General features: G+C 30.7%; 3 protein-coding genes and 1 long non-coding RNA gene across 8 annotated transcripts; 2 read left to right on the forward strand and 2 right to left on the reverse strand.

Moving 5' to 3' along the window:
- The first annotated feature begins 32 nt into the window (after positions 1 to 32).
- Positions 33 to 7,806, forward strand: LOC126848847 (egl nine homolog 1). Of its 2 annotated transcripts, none has more exons than XM_050590092.1 (5): positions 33 to 861; positions 1,155 to 1,858; positions 5,139 to 5,258; positions 6,152 to 6,362; positions 7,063 to 7,204. In XM_050590092.1, the coding sequence occupies exons 1-5, from the start codon at positions 444 to 446 to the stop codon at positions 7,092 to 7,094; spliced, it is 1,485 nt and encodes a 494-aa protein (XP_050446049.1). In that variant the 5' UTR covers positions 33 to 443; the 3' UTR covers positions 7,095 to 7,204. The 2 variants fall into 2 exon arrangements, with proteins under 2 accessions (XP_050446049.1, XP_050446050.1); XM_050590093.1 differs by lacking the exon at positions 7,063 to 7,204 and adding an exon at positions 7,215 to 7,806 and having other exon boundaries at positions 35 to 861.
- LOC126848846 (DNA polymerase epsilon subunit 2) lies at positions 7,806 to 10,898 on the reverse strand. 2 transcript variants are annotated; one of them, XM_050590091.1, is made up of 5 exons: positions 10,684 to 10,898; positions 9,927 to 10,464; positions 9,585 to 9,612; positions 8,929 to 9,509; positions 7,806 to 8,849 (listed from the first exon to the last, which is right to left on the reverse strand). In XM_050590091.1, the coding sequence occupies exons 1-5, from the start codon at positions 10,749 to 10,751 to the stop codon at positions 8,574 to 8,576; spliced, it is 1,491 nt and encodes a 496-aa protein (XP_050446048.1). In that variant the 5' UTR covers positions 10,752 to 10,898; the 3' UTR covers positions 7,806 to 8,573. The 2 variants fall into 2 exon arrangements, with proteins under 2 accessions (XP_050446048.1, XP_050446047.1); XM_050590090.1 differs by having other exon boundaries at positions 8,929 to 9,612.
- Positions 10,899 to 11,113: 215 nt separating this feature from the next.
- Positions 11,114 to 11,916, forward strand: LOC126848865 (uncharacterized). Its single transcript, XR_007687319.1, has 2 exons — positions 11,114 to 11,188; positions 11,600 to 11,916. It is a non-coding gene; the product is annotated as an uncharacterized LOC126848865 (long non-coding RNA).
- Positions 11,917 to 12,045: 129 nt separating this feature from the next.
- LOC126848864 (cyclin-dependent kinase-like 4) lies at positions 12,046 to 19,629 on the reverse strand. Of its 3 annotated transcripts, none has more exons than XM_050590133.1 (6): positions 19,408 to 19,629; positions 15,362 to 15,551; positions 13,500 to 13,847; positions 13,078 to 13,344; positions 12,613 to 12,771; positions 12,046 to 12,411 (listed from the first exon to the last, which is right to left on the reverse strand). In XM_050590133.1, exons 1-6 carry the CDS (start codon positions 19,473 to 19,475, stop codon positions 12,274 to 12,276), a joined length of 1,170 nt encoding a protein of 389 aa, XP_050446090.1. In that variant the 5' UTR covers positions 19,476 to 19,629; the 3' UTR covers positions 12,046 to 12,273. The 3 variants fall into 3 exon arrangements, with proteins under 3 accessions (XP_050446090.1, XP_050446092.1, XP_050446091.1); XM_050590135.1 differs by lacking the exon at positions 19,408 to 19,629 and adding an exon at positions 18,125 to 18,324; XM_050590134.1 differs by lacking the exon at positions 19,408 to 19,629 and adding an exon at positions 15,938 to 16,074.
- Between the last annotated feature and the right edge of the window lie 218 nt (positions 19,630 to 19,847).

Below are 19,847 nucleotides of genomic sequence, written 5' to 3' on the forward strand. Positions count from 1 at the left end.
TACTTTTCGATAACGAATTATATATTTTCAATTTTTAAAAACAGGAAGGGGTCAAATTTTCCGACTCGAGCGTGTGACTCCGGGCATATACGCAGAAATACGTACGATGTTGTTGACCGGAGGCGCCAGGCGCCAGTTCAATTTGCCACGATACTGAACGGCAGCGGCAGCGCGAACCGGACGAAAGGGACAAGCGGGATTCCGGATACGGATTCCATAGCTGTCCGTGTCCGTAGCCGTATCCTGTAGCCAGCGGTCCTTGCGCGGAGTTGATCGGAGATCGGAGTTACGGGCTGTAACAACTGTAGCGAGCTGTAGTGGGCTGTAGCGGGCGGCGAGCGAGCGCGTGTGACTTTCCTCATCGAAGAAATGTCGTCGCGACGCGCGACGGCATTGTCGTAGTGGAGAAGAGAAAAAAAAAAAAAAACTATAAACTCAGCGAGATGTCCGGACCGATAGTCAGTGGCGCGCAGACCACACACGGCGACGGTGATGTTCGTACAGACGCGTCGCAGCTGATTTGCGCGGTCTGCGACAAGACTGACAAGCTGCAAAGGTGCTCGCGCTGCAAGGCCGTCTTTTATTGCACCAGGGAGCACCAGAGACGCGACTGGAAACGTCACAAGGAGTTTTGCGCGACTCATCCCGCGCGCGACCTAACCGAGGACGAGCCGTTATCAGGAGCGGCCAAGACCAGGAATCGCGAGATCCCGTCCAAGCAACGTCATCCTGTTGGAAAATCCCGCGTTGTAACGTCCTCTCTGCTTTCTAACCTAAGCAAGGCCCCCGTCTCGGATGCGTCCAACGTTACTTCGGAATCATTGCCGTTATCGTTGCGTCGAAACGCCAAGCATTTCGCAGGTACGCTTGTGTTTTTTACTTTTCTCTTTCCTCTCTTCTTTCAGCTGAAATCTGGAGCCCGCGTTATCGGGTTTCGCGTGGTTCCGCATATGCTGTTGCGCAGTAATGAACAATAAATCTCATTGCCGATAAATTTGCGATTAATAGCGAGCCCTACAATGTTTTATCGTTGGATACTTCAAGACTGCATTATCGCCGATATATAAATACTTTCCAGTAATGTTTTGATTATAGCGCCTTGGAATTATCCGTGTTAAAATTGACAGAAAGTATATACATGCGTCTGATTACAGATTCCATTACACAAGGAGAGAACGGATCGAGTTGTCGACAAGAACGGAAGGAGAATCACAATCTTAAGAAAAAATCAAACGGTGGGAGGAAGAGAAACGCGCGTAAGCACAAAGCCGATGGTTGGACGTCACCTATAACGTACGAAGGAAGTTCGGAGGACGCTATACTGGGAGCACGAGCCGAGCTCCTGAATCCCGCTTTAGAGAGCTCGAGAATTTTTGACAGCTTAAGCAACACGGATCTCGGTCTGCCTATCCAGCATTATAACGGCATGAAGAATTTCCCGGAAGTGCAGCTGGGTCAGGAGGAAGAATTTTTGCCCCCTTTTCTACATAGGAATAGAAATAATCACGAAGAATTTACAGACAAAATTTGTCAATATGTGATAAGAGACATGGACAAATACGGTGTATGCGTGGTGGACAAGTTTTTAGGCAAGGAGAGAGGTCTCGCAGTGTTAAACGAGGTTTTATATATGTACAGTGCTGGATTATTTCAGGATGGACAGTTGGTGTCTAATAAAGGTAGCGCAAATGACTTAAAGACAATACGTGGTGATCAGATAATATGGTTGGATGGGAAAGAAGAACAGTGTAGAAATATTGGCACGTTGATATCGCACGTCGATTCGATCATCACGAGAGCCAATAAAATGCGCAATAACGGAAAGATAGGAAACTATACGATCACCGGAAGGACAAAAGTGAGTACACGCTACATTTTTGTTACGCTAATTGATAATTATATATACATAATCTTAAAAGAAATTGTTTATCTTGAACAGCGCGCCCCCAATGTAAGATAGCTGCGTATTTAATGTCCACGTGACCGAATTTTAATTAACGAAACAAAACAAGATAATATCTTTCTCTTTCACGCATTTCTAATTAAAATTGAAGCTTATAAGACAGAAAGAATTAACGTACGACGCGCAACAAGCGCCACGTGATATATGCCATTTTTTTTTCGAATGTGGGAATGTCGCGATGACACGCCGAGGTGAATGCGATAGACAAGGTCAGAATTCCAAAAATGTAATGATCCGCGTGAGATGAGCATTAATGCACAGAAAAGAGGAACAGAGTGGGAATGAGAGCGAGAAGTGCAGTCAGTCACGTAGGCCAACATACGCCGCCGCGCGACGCCCGACTCCCACCTTCTTTCTCTACTCTCACATCGACACGCGAATCACATTCGTTTTATATTTTATATATTACGATCCCGCCCGGATGCCGAAGTCGATGTTTGACGGTTTCTCGATGAAATTTTGCCAACAAATATTGCTTTCTAATTAGATTCTTTTCCTTTTTTTTTCTTTGCCTGCATCTCAATATAACAGAGTCGTAATAACTTCTTATAATATTAGCATTTAAATGTAACAAAATTTGATTTATTAAAAAAATATGCGCATAATAGCTAAAATACGTCAATAAACTTTTTTTATTAGGATACTCTTATTCTTATTAAAATAGTTATATATATTTTCTCTTTCTCTTTAAGAGAAAATATTAGAAAGAAAGATAATTTTTAAGCCTCCTTGTGTTTAAAGCTTTTAAATTTTTTTTTTTTTTTTTTTTTTTTATTTAAATTCCTCTTTACAATCTTTTTTAAAAACTATCATCTTTTTATTCCAAATAATAATAATAATAATTATTATTATTATTGCTATGAAGGATAATCACGAAGATATAATAATATATTGAAAAAGTCTTTAGCAAAGTATGGAGATTCGGTACATCGAGAACAAAGGAAAAATAAAAATTGTTTCTGAAAGAAGAACTTGATTATAATTATAACAAGTGCTATGCAAAAAAAATCAAATGTATTGAGAGATTTAATCTCTTTAAACAAAATTTAATCTCCCGATTCATCTGATTTCTTTTTGCATAGCACTTGTCCTTTCTATGTTTTTTCAACAGTTGAATGTAATCTCCATTGAGAGAATCTTGTAAATATCAGTTTATATTTAATCACCGATACAGGATATTTCTCGTATTGTTCGCGATTGTATTGCGTTCGTTAAACTCATACCTGTTTAATAATAATTATTCGATGTGACTGTATCATTATCCTTTGTATCCTCGTATGATTTATCAATGTCTATTTTTAGTTAGATATCCGATTACATTCTCTCACATACATGAGACAAGGACACATGTAGCGTACCTTCAATTTACTAAATATTTTATTTTGCGCACTGTTGTTTTTACAGTTGCGCTATAACTTATACACGCGTGTGCTAATATTTACATACACATTGAAATGTTTTAATCTGTTATAGATTGATGCGTATTTTTGGAAAAGATGAATGAAATCTAATTCGAATAACAGCTAATGAATAAAAGAAACTAACACGATTCGATTAATACATATGTTTTATTAAATAAATTAAAATGTTATTGATCTAATGTACAAGATTTCCAAGAGAGCTTCAAAGAAATATATTTAAATATTCAATTATGGGAGGAAGGGTGGGGGAGGGGGATCATACAAGAGTCTGATGAAATTTACAAGTTTGGAGGACATCTCGATAAGGAGGACATGTCCTCGAAAATCGAGACGTCTATCTAATCTTTACTTATAAATGTAATATTTCATATTTCTTGATGTATAAATCATCGGTGTAAAGCGTATTATAATATTTATAGTATTTATACAGAGTAGTTTCTTAGACATCTTTATTTGAACGCTCATTTCTTTTGATTCGATATTAAAGAGTTTATAGTTAAAAAAACGCATATTTACAGAAAAATATTTTTATATTTTCTCCATATTGCTGAAAAAAAATAGTAATTGACGAAGAATTATTAATAAAAATTGTAATTCATTATTATCGGATTTATTAACAATGAAAATATTTCGTTATCAGAAAACATGATTCGCACGTAAAATATGTCTTTGATGCAATCATTTATTGCGTTGTAAACACGGTACAGCGGTATATCATTCGATAATCGGAAAAGATAAAAAAAAAGTACGAAATATATATTTTGGCTGTTAATATAATCATTGCATTTGTCTGCTGCATTTAAAAAATGCGACAGATAATATGTATATGTATACTAGACATGTTATAAATAGTTTCTCTCCCTCTTCCCCCTCATTGTTATATTATTAGATTATATTATTAGATTAATATTTTTTTAAAGTGTATGCCATATACGCATATAATGGTTTTTCATTATATTTTAACATTTATAAACAAATATTCTGAAAAGCCTAACATTATTTTTCCATGAATTTATCTGATGCGACACAACTCTTACTCATCCTTTCATATTTAAATATGACATATGTCAATGAGTGCCAGGCGTTCATTTTGATTCCGCTTTGAATGTTTCCGTCCTCTTTTTTTCTTATGAATGATCTTAATTTAAATATCACTCAAAATACATTTTTGCTCATCTAATATTTATGTATTTTTCTTAATTGAAAGTAAAAGATATTAACTCTAAATCCTACATTTCTTATTCTTTTCCTAGTCACACTGTCTTGTCGCTGTTTTAGATTGTTTCAAAGTTTTGTTTGAAAAAAATCTAAACAAATTTACATTTATTCCTTGACATCTGTAGAAAATTATGTATAACAAAAGTAAAAAATAAATAAATTTTTAACAATTTTTTTTTTATTGATTAAGGCCTTCGAAATATTCTATTGTTAATCGATAGGGTCAAAGTATAACGCATACATATACCTTTAAGAGTTAAAATATTTATTTTTTTTAACTTAAAATATAAACATATATATTAGTCACATAATAGATATAAATGATTGTATGTGTGACAAAATAAATATTTATATTTCAAATTAATACTACAGAGGAAGATAACAGATTTCCTTACTTCATTTGAGTTAAAGTTAGCAAATCATATAGAACATATTTAGAACTCGCTTTATTATATATAGCTAGAGCTAATCACATAATATATGCCGACATTACGATTTACTCTTTCAATAAAATCTATTTTCCTTCTATGTTTCAGGCAATGGTAGCTTGTTATCCTGGTCACGGTTCGCATTACGTGAAACATGTGGATAATCCTAACCAAGATGGGCGTTGCATCACGGCCATTTATTACCTTAATCGGGATTGGAACATTAAGGTACAATTCTAGATATCGATGAATTAATATATATCTGTAATTATATTTACTACTTTATATGCGAAGAAAGTATGCTTACACATGTACGAGAAACCCGTGTGTTTACAAATATCGTAATAATTTAAGTAATTGATTATATACAGGGTGTCCATACATTAAGGTTGAAATTGTTTAATAAACATATGTCTATAATGCTTCCTAAAAGAATTATAACTATTGAAAGTTGATGTGAATATTTAAAAAAGAAAAGAAAAAAAAACATTTAACTTGTTTATTTACAAATGTCTTACAAATTCTGATCAAAATTATCTCCTGCAGATTCGGTACAATGTCTTGCCTTATGTAAAAATGATCTAACAGTTTGCTCCACCTGGAGAATTTCTTATTCCTTTTTATTTTTTTTAAATCTAAATATATAATACATAAATATATCAGACTGACAGAAATGTAAACAATACCAGACTGACAGAAAATTTTTCAAATATTCACATCAACTTTCAATGGTTGCAGTTCTGTTAGGAAACATTTACAGACATATGTTTATTAAATAATTTCAACTCTAAACGACTTCAATAACACACCCTTAATATGTGGAGTTTTGGGACACCCTGATATTGAAGCTCTATAGGAATTTGTAATAATGTATACTGATCTATATTTATAATCTATTGAATTGTCAAACTAAGTCACTTATCATTTAAATGGTTACAAAATTGATTTTTCCTTTTTGAGACATCATAGTTCATTATCTTGATGCGAATTAGAAATCTTTATAAGATTTTGCAAATGTAGCACTTGTTCTTGAAGCAAAGAATAATATAAGGCCCGATATAATAATTGTGTGTAACGGTGGAATCTATAAATAATTGCATATATTTTTTTATCTTACACAGGAGAATGGCGGACTTTTAAGGATATTCCCAGAAGGATGGCGCGATCAAGTAGCGGATATCGAACCTCTTTTCGATAGGATATTATTTTTCTGGTCCGACAGGCGGAATCCGCATGAAGTGCAACCAGCGTATAAAACGAGATACGCTATCACACTTTGGTATTTCGACGCCGAAGAAAGAAATGAGGCTTGCCGGAGATATCAAAGAGAAAGTGCGTAAACGATCGCATTGAGCATTTATTTCTTTACTCTTTCGTCGATACATAAACTAGTCATTTTTAATAAAATTTATAATAAAATGTCATAAAATTTTTAATAAAACGTCAATGATGACAATGAAATTAATTGAGATATCAAGATGTGTTGTATGATGTTAAGTAAAAATTAGATCTTGCTTCATTTTATTCTGCATATTGTTTATGTGTATAGCTAAAATATTAGTATTAGCTAAAATTATAATTTCAAGTGACAGCGTAGTAATTCTTCGCATTTCAACATCTTATGAACTGTATGTAAACTATATGAACATATGTGATATTGCTCAAAGTTAAAATGAACATTATTAAGTTTCAACACATTTTTTTTAACTAAAAATTTTTGTTACGGAGAATTCTAAAGTGTTGTGAGAAATATAGCATTATAGTTTCACAAAAGAAAACTCAGTTTTAAATTAATCGAAGAATATATAAGCGAAAGAAACAATGCAGAAGAAACATTATCAATATAATTAAATGATTTAAATAAATTTGCAATTTTTTTCTAATTATTTGTTTTTCAAGTTTGTCTTGTAAATATATATTTATATGTATTATCATTATATATACATAAACATTTTACTTGCGTCTATAAAAATTGTAATAATAGTTGTACTAAAAAATATATGGTAACCTAGATCACAAATTTATTTCTTAGGAGAACTACATACGAAGACTGATAGTTCGTGAGACATAGAATGCGAACAACTTATTACGCCGTCTAATCGGACTAAGAAGATTACTATTTAAAATTACTATTTTATATAAAATATATTATGTATTATTAATGTATTATAATAATTTTTGCAGGAGGAATTGAATAGCACACGAAAAAAATTATATCGGACAATGCGTGTTTACGAGGAAGTGCAATAGAAATATAAGAGCGTAATTTTTCTTTTTTCTTTTTTTTTTACAAATGGTACTGTAATATATGTGATGAATTAACGTGTGTAGTTGCTGCAATTTACACTTATACATATATATATATATATATATATATATATATATATATATATATATATATAATCCTTTCTTTTGATTTCGAATTCTATGTTCACACTTTGCAATCAGTATTCAAAATGTCTAATCTGCTTCATATGTTTTGAGAAGAAAATTCTTATATACTTGTATCGGTCATTAATTCCTATTATGTAAAATATATTAACAATCCTCAAAGCATGCTGCATTTCGAATATTTTAAGTAAAAAATATGTAAAATATAATGTATTAAATTTCTTCTAGAAATCCTCTATTGCAAATATTATACATCTATTTTACACCCTGGTCGTATTTTAACCAAATTTATGTCCCCCATGTTTATATGCGCCATTTCTTAGCAATATTAATACAACTGCTGGTTGGTAAAGAAATTATATTGCTCACACATAAAAATGTAATGTTACTACGAACTTTTTACGCTTAAATAATGATCATATTTGGTTTACTATGGCCAGTAATTGACTTAATGCTTCCAATGTGACGAATTGAAATAAATTGGAATTCAGTATGTACCTGTATAATGTTATGTACATTGCAAAGTGGTAGAGAAATGTTGTGTTTAATATGTAGCTATTTATATGAATTGATAGGAAGGAGTAAGTAAGTGCGTACCATTTGTAAGTCCTATTTGGAAAGTCTGATGTAAGATCCTATTAGTAATACTTAATTTAGGAAATACAAGAGAAGCATATAGAGATAATTAGAAAAAGGTATTATATATTCATATATGATATAAATATTCTATTTCATATAATATGATATAAATATTCTCTCTTAAAAAAAATCACTACAAAGTTGCTTCTCAATATTTCCCGTTGTAATACTGTTGGACGCAAAAAATTAATTGTAAGATAAATTATTTCTCTTCATCATTTTTTTCGTCCACCTTCCCACCCTCGAAGGCCTCCTCGTGTGACTAAATTATTTTTATTTCTTGGATTTAATTTAATTTGTGTTAACATATTACCGCGGAAGTTATGATTTAAGTGATCTATTTCCGACGCGTTTTTAAAGTATTGTAAAAATAAACAAGAGATTTTATGTTATAAAAATAAAATAAATATATAAAATTATGAAAGACTAGCGTATCAACTGATCCAGCATAATAATAGTGCTATGGATTATCAAATCTTCAAAATTTTTCAAACTATTGAATACTGATTTTTTTCAAGAAACATCAGTGTCATTTGGAAGCTGACAATCTTGGATCTGATTGATAGCAGGCACATAAACTTGAAATGAGAAATTGTTTTTCGAAAACATTCCTGGATTTATCACATAACAGTCCGAATAGTCGGTCGTATATGTTCCAAAATTGTCAGCGATCACTATGAGGTCTGGCGTTGGAAACACTTGTAGAGCATGATCGTATCTCCAATAAATCGGAACAACTTGGAGAGGCACAGGAGTTAAATGTGATTGGCTAATGATAGCTTTCGCGAACTAGAAAAAAAAATTTCAACATTGATAATTAAAAATCGCATTTTTGACAGTGATTCATAAAACATGATCACAAACTTACATGTTTAAAAAAGTGTTCTTCTTTTGGGAAACGAAGCGCGTTTCTGCACATCTTTGTTAACATATCCTCTCTCAATACCACAATCTCTTTTGTACAGTATTGTATTCTACACGGATTTGTGGTGAAAATAGCATTCGGTACTATTTTCGTGACTTCCTCGATGATACATTTGGGTAAAGGAGGTTTCGGTAAAATCTTAGGCGAACCCAGATCATGTGGACCGGGTACGAAAACAAATTTGGAGGATTCCTTCACGTTCGTATATTGTGTTATTATATCGGTCAAATTTTTAAAACCCGTTATCAAAGTTTGCGCGCTAGTTATATTTGTGGGAAAACTTAAGAAATGACCGCATAATACGAAAGCTATAGGTGGATAATCCATGTAACCCTCCAGCATTGTTTTAAATTTTTGTAACACGTTTGGCATGTCCAGCCATAGTTCTGCTATGAATACTATCATTCCATCCGGGTCGTTTTCTTCGTGAACTTGTAATTTCTCGGACATTTTCAAAGACAAATTATGCGGTCCACCAAATGTATTACTATCACCAAAATCTGATCGCATACTTTCCGATGATTCTATTGGCGGAAAGTTGATATTTTCTACATACAATACATCATCCTTATATACACCATTAACTATTACTATACAACCTTCCATAATGAAAGTATCCTGAAAATCGTAACGTAGGATAAGGAAGATAACCGGCTCCTAATTGCTGCTTCTGCCCCAAAGATGTTTTATTCTATTGAGAATATATATTCATATCATACAATGTTATTAAAAGAATCTGTCAAACTTCAATACTCTGCGAAAACAAGAAAATATTTTATATGTTTACATAAATCTGGGAATCAATTTTTTTGGAAGTTATTAAGTTTTGATAGCAAACTGAAATATTTTTACTACAAATTTCTTTTTAAAAAATTGCTAAAACAAGGCTGAATATTATAATAAAACTTATTATAAATAATTATCTATATTGTAAAGGATATTGTATTGTTAAAGTCGATTTTAATGGTTCCAGTTGTATCTTCCAAAGAATATTGATCCTCCACCAATTGTGTAATCAGACCCATTACACAAACATTTCCCGTTTTTAACTCGCTCAACAGATATTCAATAGGTACTATATTCGTCTTATCCATCTGCTGTTTCCCAAATTTAGAAGATTGAAATTGCTTATGCCTCAAAGTTTTGTACCATACCATTTCAAAACGATGTTTAAAAATCAGTGACTTGTATTGTGTTTCAGGATATAAGTTTTCATTGTCGATAATAAACTTTTTCTTGGAAATGTCATATTTAATTTTTGGTATATCATATCCACTAATAACATTAAATACTGTTTCAGTATTTTTCAATTTATTTGGTTCTACACATTCCTCTATGGCAAGTTTTATATGTTCGGCGCTAACGTGTGGATCATTCAAATTTTGGGCTAGGACCAACTCTATAATGTGATTTAGCCAAGATTCACGTTCATTTTCTGCTATTTTTAACAGCTGTTTTGCAAGAGATACTCTAAGTTCCCTGAAAAAAACGTAAACAATTACAAAACAATTTAAAAATACACTTGATATAAAAAGTAAATAAAATAGATTACATAGATATATAAAAATACATATATCTTGATTAAAACAAGATTATGAATGATAAAAAAATATTCATCTTTTAATTATTTGTTAGAAAGTTTTCTCATGCTACGCACAAATAATATGTCTTAACTCTTAAAAAATACAGAATACTTGCCTAGACAATACCAAACCGTATAAAGAAAAGTTAGTTTGAATCATTTGTGCACATTTATTATCAGCCATCGTCGACACACAAAAATACAAATTACTAAACTAATTATGAAAAAAACACAAACTATCAAATAAAAGCTAATTATATTTGATCGCTGGAAAAGAAGTCATTTTACATTGTTTCTCACTGCACATTCACTATCGCAAAGGTTAAGGAAACTTTTTATCTATCTTTTTCATTTTCCCGCCTTTTAAATCTACAAAGGTTTGTTCTAAAATCTACTTGTTCGATTGAGTAAAGTTTGATCGATCAATCAGGGTAAAGAAAACAAATTGCTCTGATTGGTCGAGCAAACTTTACTCAATCTAACAAGTAGATTTTCGAACGCAACTAAGAATAACAAAGGCTTCTGTGTCCTGATTGGTCAATCAAATAATACAAAATTTGCCGTGCTTGAGGTGAGATCGAGGGTGAATGAGTTTCGATCGGTTTTTGGAAAACCGATTCGGTTAGTAAATTGTTCGAACATAGCAAAAATCTGCGTGTTTGTTATTGATATCAAAAATAATTCTTTGGTTTGAATGAATTTATGAGTGTATTGTTCAAATACTCTTGTTAATCGATATGTATATATCGATATATGGGTTAGTTTTATAGGTATTGTGGGTTTATAAAAATTATCAATAATATTATATACGTTGTTTCTTTTTCTCGTATTTTTTTCTATATTTTTGTATACTTTTTACTTCTTATGTTAATATTATTGCATAATTTGTTGCAACTTATTGCAAATACATTCGCGCGCAGTAAAGAATCATTCAACAAAGAATCATTTTTTGATCAAATTACTTGGATGTGTTTTATTTTATATATTTAGTACATGTAATAGATACATTAAAAGAAATCCTTTATTTTTCAGGTATATTATAGAGTAAGAGTAATTGTGAATGTTAACAATTCCTATCATATGACAAAACATGCAGTCATCTAATGCGAAAAAATCATGGACACAAAGGAATCCTACCTACGCTATCATGATACCATTAATCATAGGACTTCACATAGGTTGGTTTACACTACAACGACATTATGTACCAGTGGTTGAAAGACATGATCATCCCTTAATTAAATTGTATAAGAAATATATTACATAAAAATGTAATATATATGAATCCTGTTTGAATTGTTATTTATAATGTTGTTTATTATCTCTCTAAATTATATTGTTAAATAATAGATTTGTTTATTTTTTTCTCGTTTTTTCGCTATTGTTTCCTCCATGATTTAGGTACTACTTGTGGAATGTTTTGTAGTTGAAGCAGCAATGTTATCTGTCTTGCTTACAGACTATAATATACCGAAAATAAATTTCTCTTATTTTATACAAAACTTTTATTGTAAGAGATATACATATGAATTGCACAAATTATTGCTATATATAAACAAAATCAAAATCTAAAGAAAATGAGTCTTTAAACTTTATAAAGAAAAATGTGGAAATTACAAATAAAAAGATAATAACAATCATAGACTTCTATAAATTATCGTAAACATTTTTAAAAAGCTTAGGAAAATATATATACAATCACAGAATCAACCTCTTATAGTAGGTAGATGGTCAAAATTTGGTTGATGTATAGAGGAACTCTTCGGCCGATTTTCACTGTGGCTATGAACAGAAGGACCAGCCTTGGGTAACTGGGGTAACACCATTTGACTGTAATTAGTATTCTGTAAATATAAACGATATCTCAATCTTCTTTTCTCTCATAAATTGTACACAAGATGTTTAGTAATGTAATAAATAAATCTTGCAAATCTATCGCCTGTCGACAAATCTTATTACTCGACAGAAAATTCGTTCTAGATATATTTTATTGTTTGACTTATATATTTTTCGAATATTTCATTGCGCATTCGATCTAAACTTACCCGAGATCGTTCTCGATACTTTTTAAGTTTTTCGAACTCTTCTGTCTCGACGTCCGGCATTTTGAAATGAAAATTGTCAAAGTAAGAATGTCGCAATAACTGTTCGCATGTCCATCTTTCATTCGGATCTTTATCCAAACATTTTTTCAGGAAATCCAACTATCGACAAAAGATATATATACGATAATTATCGACAGATAATTCTGAATATAATATTTTATTAACACTTGATTTATATTAATTATTTCTGTTGATGAATACATCTAAAATTTTTTTAATGACAATAAATGTACATATATTTTTTCGAAATTTTGAGTAATAAATTTCGAAAAAATTTTTTTATATTTTCACAATATATTTGTCGGAATTTTTGTACTCAAAATTTCTGCTCGATATTGACTGACGTTTTTTTTATGTAATTACATTTTGCATTTTTTATAGTTAAAGCAAATTTATCGCTATTACCTGTACAGAGCTATTATTTCCACGAGGTAAAGCGTCTTCGAGAGGTGTTAGCGTTTGCGGTGTTGGAAGAGTAATGCCGGTAAAGAATTCATTCTGTTGAAAGATAGCTATATGTCTCGGTAAAAGATCGCCCAGCGTTCTTCTTATTAAATACAATTGATCTACATCGGATTTTCCTGGCCACAATGCTTCACCTCGTATTAATTCCGCAAACACGCAACCGATTGCCCATACATCGACTGGAGTACCATATTGTGTGTCTCCGACCTGCTCCGGAAAACAGGTAATTAATCGCTATCATAATTAAATGAAAAAAAAAAATCTTTTAATGTCATATAAAGTTAAGAATCTCTTTATGTCCAACTTTTATTCTGAAAATATCTCAAGCAAGCAATGTGAGAGGTATTATATGTGATATTTACCAGTAATTCGGGTGCTCTATACCATCTGGTCGCGACATATTCCGTGTAATTTTCACCAGGACTGAGCATACGCGCAAATCCAAAGTCGCATAATTTTACTACACCTTCGGCGGTAATGAGAATGTTTTCCGGCTTCACATCTCTGTGAACGCATCCGAGGCGATGACAATAAGCGATACCCTGCAGAATCTGCCAAGTGATTTGCCTGGTCGTGAGATCTGGACAACCGCTGGGATACTTTTCCATCTCATTTAGAAGAGTGTTCTCGCAATATTCAAATACTAGATGTAATTTCCTCTTCCGTCTGAAGACTTCCAGAAGATTGACCAGGTTTGGATGTTTGAGATTCTGCATAAAGGAGAAGCGTTAATTTTCCCAATTTTGAATTTTGATTATATAATAGTATTAATTATATCAAGAATAGTATTAATTATATCAAGAATTTACACATAAATTAAGGCCAGTAGCCGAGCGATCAGTAGTCTTGGCGCGTCCCTGGAAACTTTTTTCTTTTATTTTTTAATTTTGTATGTTTGACCTCGATTCCAATGTTTATATTGTATTCATAATTTTACAGATCTCTTTGCATAAAGTATTGCGAAGAAATTTTAAAAAACTATTGTTAATTTTCAAAAGGACATTATACATATAGTGTACTTTTGTCGAAGGAAACAGCCTTGAAGTAAAATGTCAAAACGTCGCGGAGCTTAGAGGGACCTATTTGAATGTGCATATGTTTGGCGGTGAACCTACGCTGATGATTGTAACGATAAAGTTAGGTCGGTAAAGACCGGAACACGCCAAGATATTGACCGCTGCCCGGTATTGACCGTTGGCTACTTCTAGCAGCCAGTATTGCACTTGTGTATATGCGAGTTTCTTATCGCATAAATAAGAATGTAACTTCCGCTACACGTGAGCGTACCTCATTGTTCGAAGTGCTTGCCGCTTCAGTTTTATCGTAAATGACACGGTCTCAAAAACGGTAGAAGAATTTTGTTAAATGTATAAAAATCGATCTTTTCAATTATATTTTATAAAATCTATCTATCCGCGAATTTTTTATTTCAATTATCAAATTTATATATTTTAAATTAAAAATATATTTAAATATATTAAAAAAATATATTTAAAAAATATATTTAAAAAATAGTATGGATTTTTTTATCAATTTATCTACATTTAAAAATTTTATTAAATCTTAGAAGATCGATAATATCGAAACTGACCATCACTTTGTCTATAGGTGAGAACTAGCAATCGCGGATACGTTAACGGAGGTCGTTCACCTTACACGAATGCGACCCTTGGCGAACTTAGTTATTCTTAGTAGATTGATCGAATCACGTGGAAAACTTTGAAAATTATGTCAGCAATTTTTATATTTAGTGATTTTGATATTAGCAGAAATCTTATGTACGGTATTCGTCATTAAACATTTTTAGCCATTTTTGCTAGAAAACTTGACAGAAAGAATGATAAATATATTTTGATTTTTAATTGGAAACTTACAAATTGCATAAAAGATATTTTGCAATTATTTTATTATAAAAATCTAGATTATTTTTTCAACGGAATGTTTTTTTTTTCAATTATATCTCTTCATGGCAACTTTTTATCATAAATAATTTTATTGATCCTTTTATTGATAACTCGATATTTTTATTAGTGCTGGTAATTTAAATTTGAAAAAAAGTATTACTTTATTGCCTTATCGCTTTATCGATTATTTTCAATTATTTTCTAGCTATTATTTGATCGATTATTTTCAATTAATAATCTTGTTTCATAGAAGATGTCTCTTTAAATTCAACGGCGTTTATTAAAAAACAATGCAGTGATCGTTAAAGAAAAGAACTGACCTTCAGCAGACGTATCTCCCGCAATGCGATCTTACGTATTAGAGGATCATCTTCGGTTTGCTGAAACTTCTTTACAGCCACCAATTTTCCAGTTTGCCGATCTCTACACTGGAAGACAACACCGTAACTACCCTCGCCGAGTCGTGCCAAACGCTCGTAACGCTCCATGGCTTTGCTCGGTGCCCGAGACCTGTGCAAAAATAATATTTTTCGTTATTATTAATAAATTTAAATAAAATTAAAATGCATTCAATATTATTATTATGAAAATATTATTATGAAAATAATGGGGCACGGGCATATTAATTCTCGGAAAAAACTCGAAGCAAAAGTATATTATTTCATAATTTGAAAGTATTGACTTGATCAAAATTGCCACAATATTGTATTTTTTATTCGATATTTTTGAAAATTGATATCTATTTAATTCCCTATCTGTACCTAGGAATTTATTTAATTTTAGCAAATAATTTTATGAAGAATGTAAAATTTATTTGATATTGATACAAACGATTTTTATGACTTATTTTTGAGAGCACAAAGTCGACAACTTTTTCAATGTTTTCGAATACCCACTTTTTATATTTGGCAAGGCATGGCAACGATGTCAATTGTTGCGTAAAGAGCATAGTATCGCAAGAAACGGTACCAGTTAGACTGTCCCTATCCCAATGGATGACCAGGGGTCAAGCTGCCTCACAGCTTTACTTTATTCAAACCTTACGCTTATAGCGCAGACGCGGCAGACCAGACTTGTGAACGAATGATTGCAATATCGGATCAAAATAATATTGGTATATATTAACGTTCTAAAATAGTACGATATTTCCATATTTGTAATATAGCGATATTGTAATCGTTATTCGGTATCAACCGAACAATGGACTTATTTTCCATGAAAGCTATTATAATAAAAATTTGATAGAATTTTATATGTAATAGAAATTGGAAAGGAAAAATTTGCTCAATGCAATGAATACTTTTTAACATTTGATGCACAATCGGAGAAAGTATCGATTTGTCACAAGTAATTTCACGGACTAGTATGACTGAATAAATTCTTTATATAGGAATGTGTTATTTCAGTTATGATAAAATTAATAAAAAACTGTTCCATGTTTTTTGAAATTTTTATTACTGATGTGAATGAGAAACTGAAAATTTTATTATGAAAAAATAAATTAAAAATGTAGAATAGAATTTTTCTTAGGGATTTTTTAAAGGAATTTTTGTTAAGAAAATTCATTTTAAAAATCAGAATATTTTGTCTTTTGTATAATAATATTTCTATTTTTATTCACATAAACTTGCATAATTTTTAATTGTCTCGCGATATATGTAAACCATCTAATGTATCTCAATAGCAGCTATCCAAAATAATTACAAGCAATATTGTTTCTTTTGAATATCATGCTCATGCTTTAAAAAATATTATTACAATTAAAAAAATATATTAATGGCTATTAATCACCATTTTAAATAATTGATGTAAATAATTAAACAATAATACTTTGTATCGATTGATTGGAATCAATATTATTAGTTATGACATATTTTGCGAAATAGTATCAAAATAAATCAGGTCGAAATCATCGAAGATTTTGATATAAGAATAAGATCGCGATTTTGTTTGAGATATTTTGTATATAAGAATTTTTATTTTGTCATATAATTTATTTTAATATTATTTTTATGAAGCAATCGTATATTGATTGGGTTGTATTATGTTTAATATACATCACAATCTGCTCTACAATTATTTGGGGAGGTTACTGACCGAATTAAAAATCTCTTACCACTGTGGTATGCATTGTCGACAGTTCGCAAACCTTATGTCGTTTATCATATTGACGTGATCGCATATGCGTTATGTACCATAATTTTGGATAAGATAAACTGTATGTATTAATTTTGAAAATTAATTGATGCATTAGGTTGCGTGCTTTGAAAGTAAATCGACAAACAGTATGCAGCTATGCCAGGTTATTAAGAAGTATGAATCGTTAAACAGCTAAGTTCACGAAAGCGTGTTTTATTTTATTAAAAGTTACAATTATAATAATTATAGTTATTTTTATTTTCTAAAATAATCTCAAAATAATACTGTGATAACATTGAATAAATAATTTTCACTATGCTGATTTTTTGTATTTTAAAAAATGTTTCACTTTTAGAATATTGTATGTATGTTTATTATTCAAAATTTTTTAAAACTTAAAAAAAGTGGAATATTATAGTATTCTTTTATTTTTTCTTCTTTATGAAAAATAAAGAAAATGCAAACACACACTCATACTTAACATAAATCATTTAATCGTATTTAATTTGGATACAATATATGATTATTTTTTGCGAGAAGCTTTAATTAATTGAACACTATGTATTAAAAAGATAACAAGATGGAAAAATTATTTATTTAATATTATTTATTATTAATGAATTCTGATTTTATATTCATAAAATCTTTGTCTTACAAATGCGTTTCGCAATATATTGTAATTTTAACGTTTTACGTAATTAAATTTCGAAGATTAATTTATACTTGTCAGAATAAATTATGTGATTAAAAAATAGATTACTAAATAATAAATATATAAACTTATCTACATAATTTTTTAATTTCTCACATTTTGAAGATTGATTAAAGCATTGTAATTCGATTTGGCGTACGATTAGTGAATATATGACAAGTTTATTTCTCAATAAAAAGAAAGGGAGACAGAGAAAGAGAGAGAGAAAAATAAATAAGCAATTAATACGTACAAAAACCCAAGAATGGAATTCATGAAATACTCTTGCCAGGTCACCCTCGTCGGCGAACATACCGGATAGTACTAATACGTTGAAGAAACGTCGCTTTACGTTGTTGTTCAACTCTTGATTATTGACAATCGATATTATGTTCCGAGTACGCGTTTATATATCCTGACCGTGAAAGAGGTCAAAATGTTTCTGACTGTTGAACGGACTCTCTATAGCGGTTATAATTACGCAATGTTAAATACGAAAACATCCAGGGTATATGTAAGATTTTTGGATGATCCGTAACAAGAAATATAAATAGCCATCTCAATAGCCACTTTCGCGGCTTTCCCGTTTAATTTATTGAGTAAATAATTTATTTCTCTTTGTTTCCAATAGCTTACAAATGTATATTAAAAAAGTTCATAAATTAAAAAAGTAGAGAAAGAATGGAGCATAAATAAAGGAATAAAGTATTTTTTATGAAATTGTTATTATTATTTTAGTAGAAGACTGAGAAAAGTATGATTATGAAAATAATCTTTCTGCTCTCATAATATATAAAGAGAATACAGATATAAAAAATTACATTTTAATAAATAATAATTTTTAAAAATTTAAATATTAAAAATTTCTAGCAAAATTGAAAAATATATTTTTCAAAATTATTGAAAAAAAATTTCTTTTTATTCTCCGCTACTTACAAAACGATTTCATTTAATTATCTTTCTATAAATATTCGAGAAATATTAATAAAATTATAGTAAAATTTATTCTTAACTGTACGAAATAATTCTTCATATTATATATATATAATGTCATAATTTTAATTCAACTATGACAAAAAGATTATCATTATTATGTATAACTTGTGTAAAAAATATTTTTATGTTAACGAAATGCATAATTTAAATCTAAACATTTCGTGTATATCTTCAAAAAATATAATTCAATACAATGAACACAATTCGGAATAAAATCTTCCAACCACATTCAATATGACTTATTCGTAAAATCTTTTTTGAACCTCGTTAGAATCATAAGACAGCCTTTGGTCTTTTTTGGAATTTTAAAAGACTGGAGAATCGATCCTAATGAATTAAATGTCAAACGTTCAAAAAGCCCAAATATTATGTTTACGTAAAAGATCTGCGTCGAAAAAAGAGATTAGCTAATTGGATACTAGAAAAAACTTTTTAAAAACGTCAAATAATTATTGAAAGATGCACTTGAAAAAGGGGATGTTTTAATCTTAATTGATTCAAGCAGTAGAGATATGTTTTTTGTTTAACATCGATGTTTACCTCCTTGGTAACAACGGCAGCGTACTACCGAATAGCCAGAGCTTTCTATCTTGGAGCCATTTGTCCATTCGAAGGCTTCTTCACAGAAATTTCACGATACGAATAAAATAATATTCATGCTGCAACTTGATGAACAGCATTGCGACCGTCATGGATTTGATAAGTCGCGTCGTCATTGTTGACAGTCTATTGCCGAACCAGCGTTACTTTGATAGAGAAACGCACGTCTTTTTGCCTGAAACCACGTCGACCAACTGATCGATAATCCTTTGAGTCGACCCTTTTAATATCTGCCGCACTTACTTTATCTAATTTGATTGATTTGCACATGCTAGAAAACAGCATTATAAGTCGCTCGTGTCGAATCTCTCAAAATATATATAAATAATCCGTATAATTTTATAGACAAATTGCTAAACAATTATCATGCTTTCTAATAT

Source organism: Cataglyphis hispanica, chromosome 4, assembly GCF_021464435.1.
Source record: "Cataglyphis hispanica isolate Lineage 1 chromosome 4, ULB_Chis1_1.0, whole genome shotgun sequence".
NCBI classification, from domain to species: domain Eukaryota; kingdom Metazoa; phylum Arthropoda; class Insecta; order Hymenoptera; family Formicidae; genus Cataglyphis; species Cataglyphis hispanica.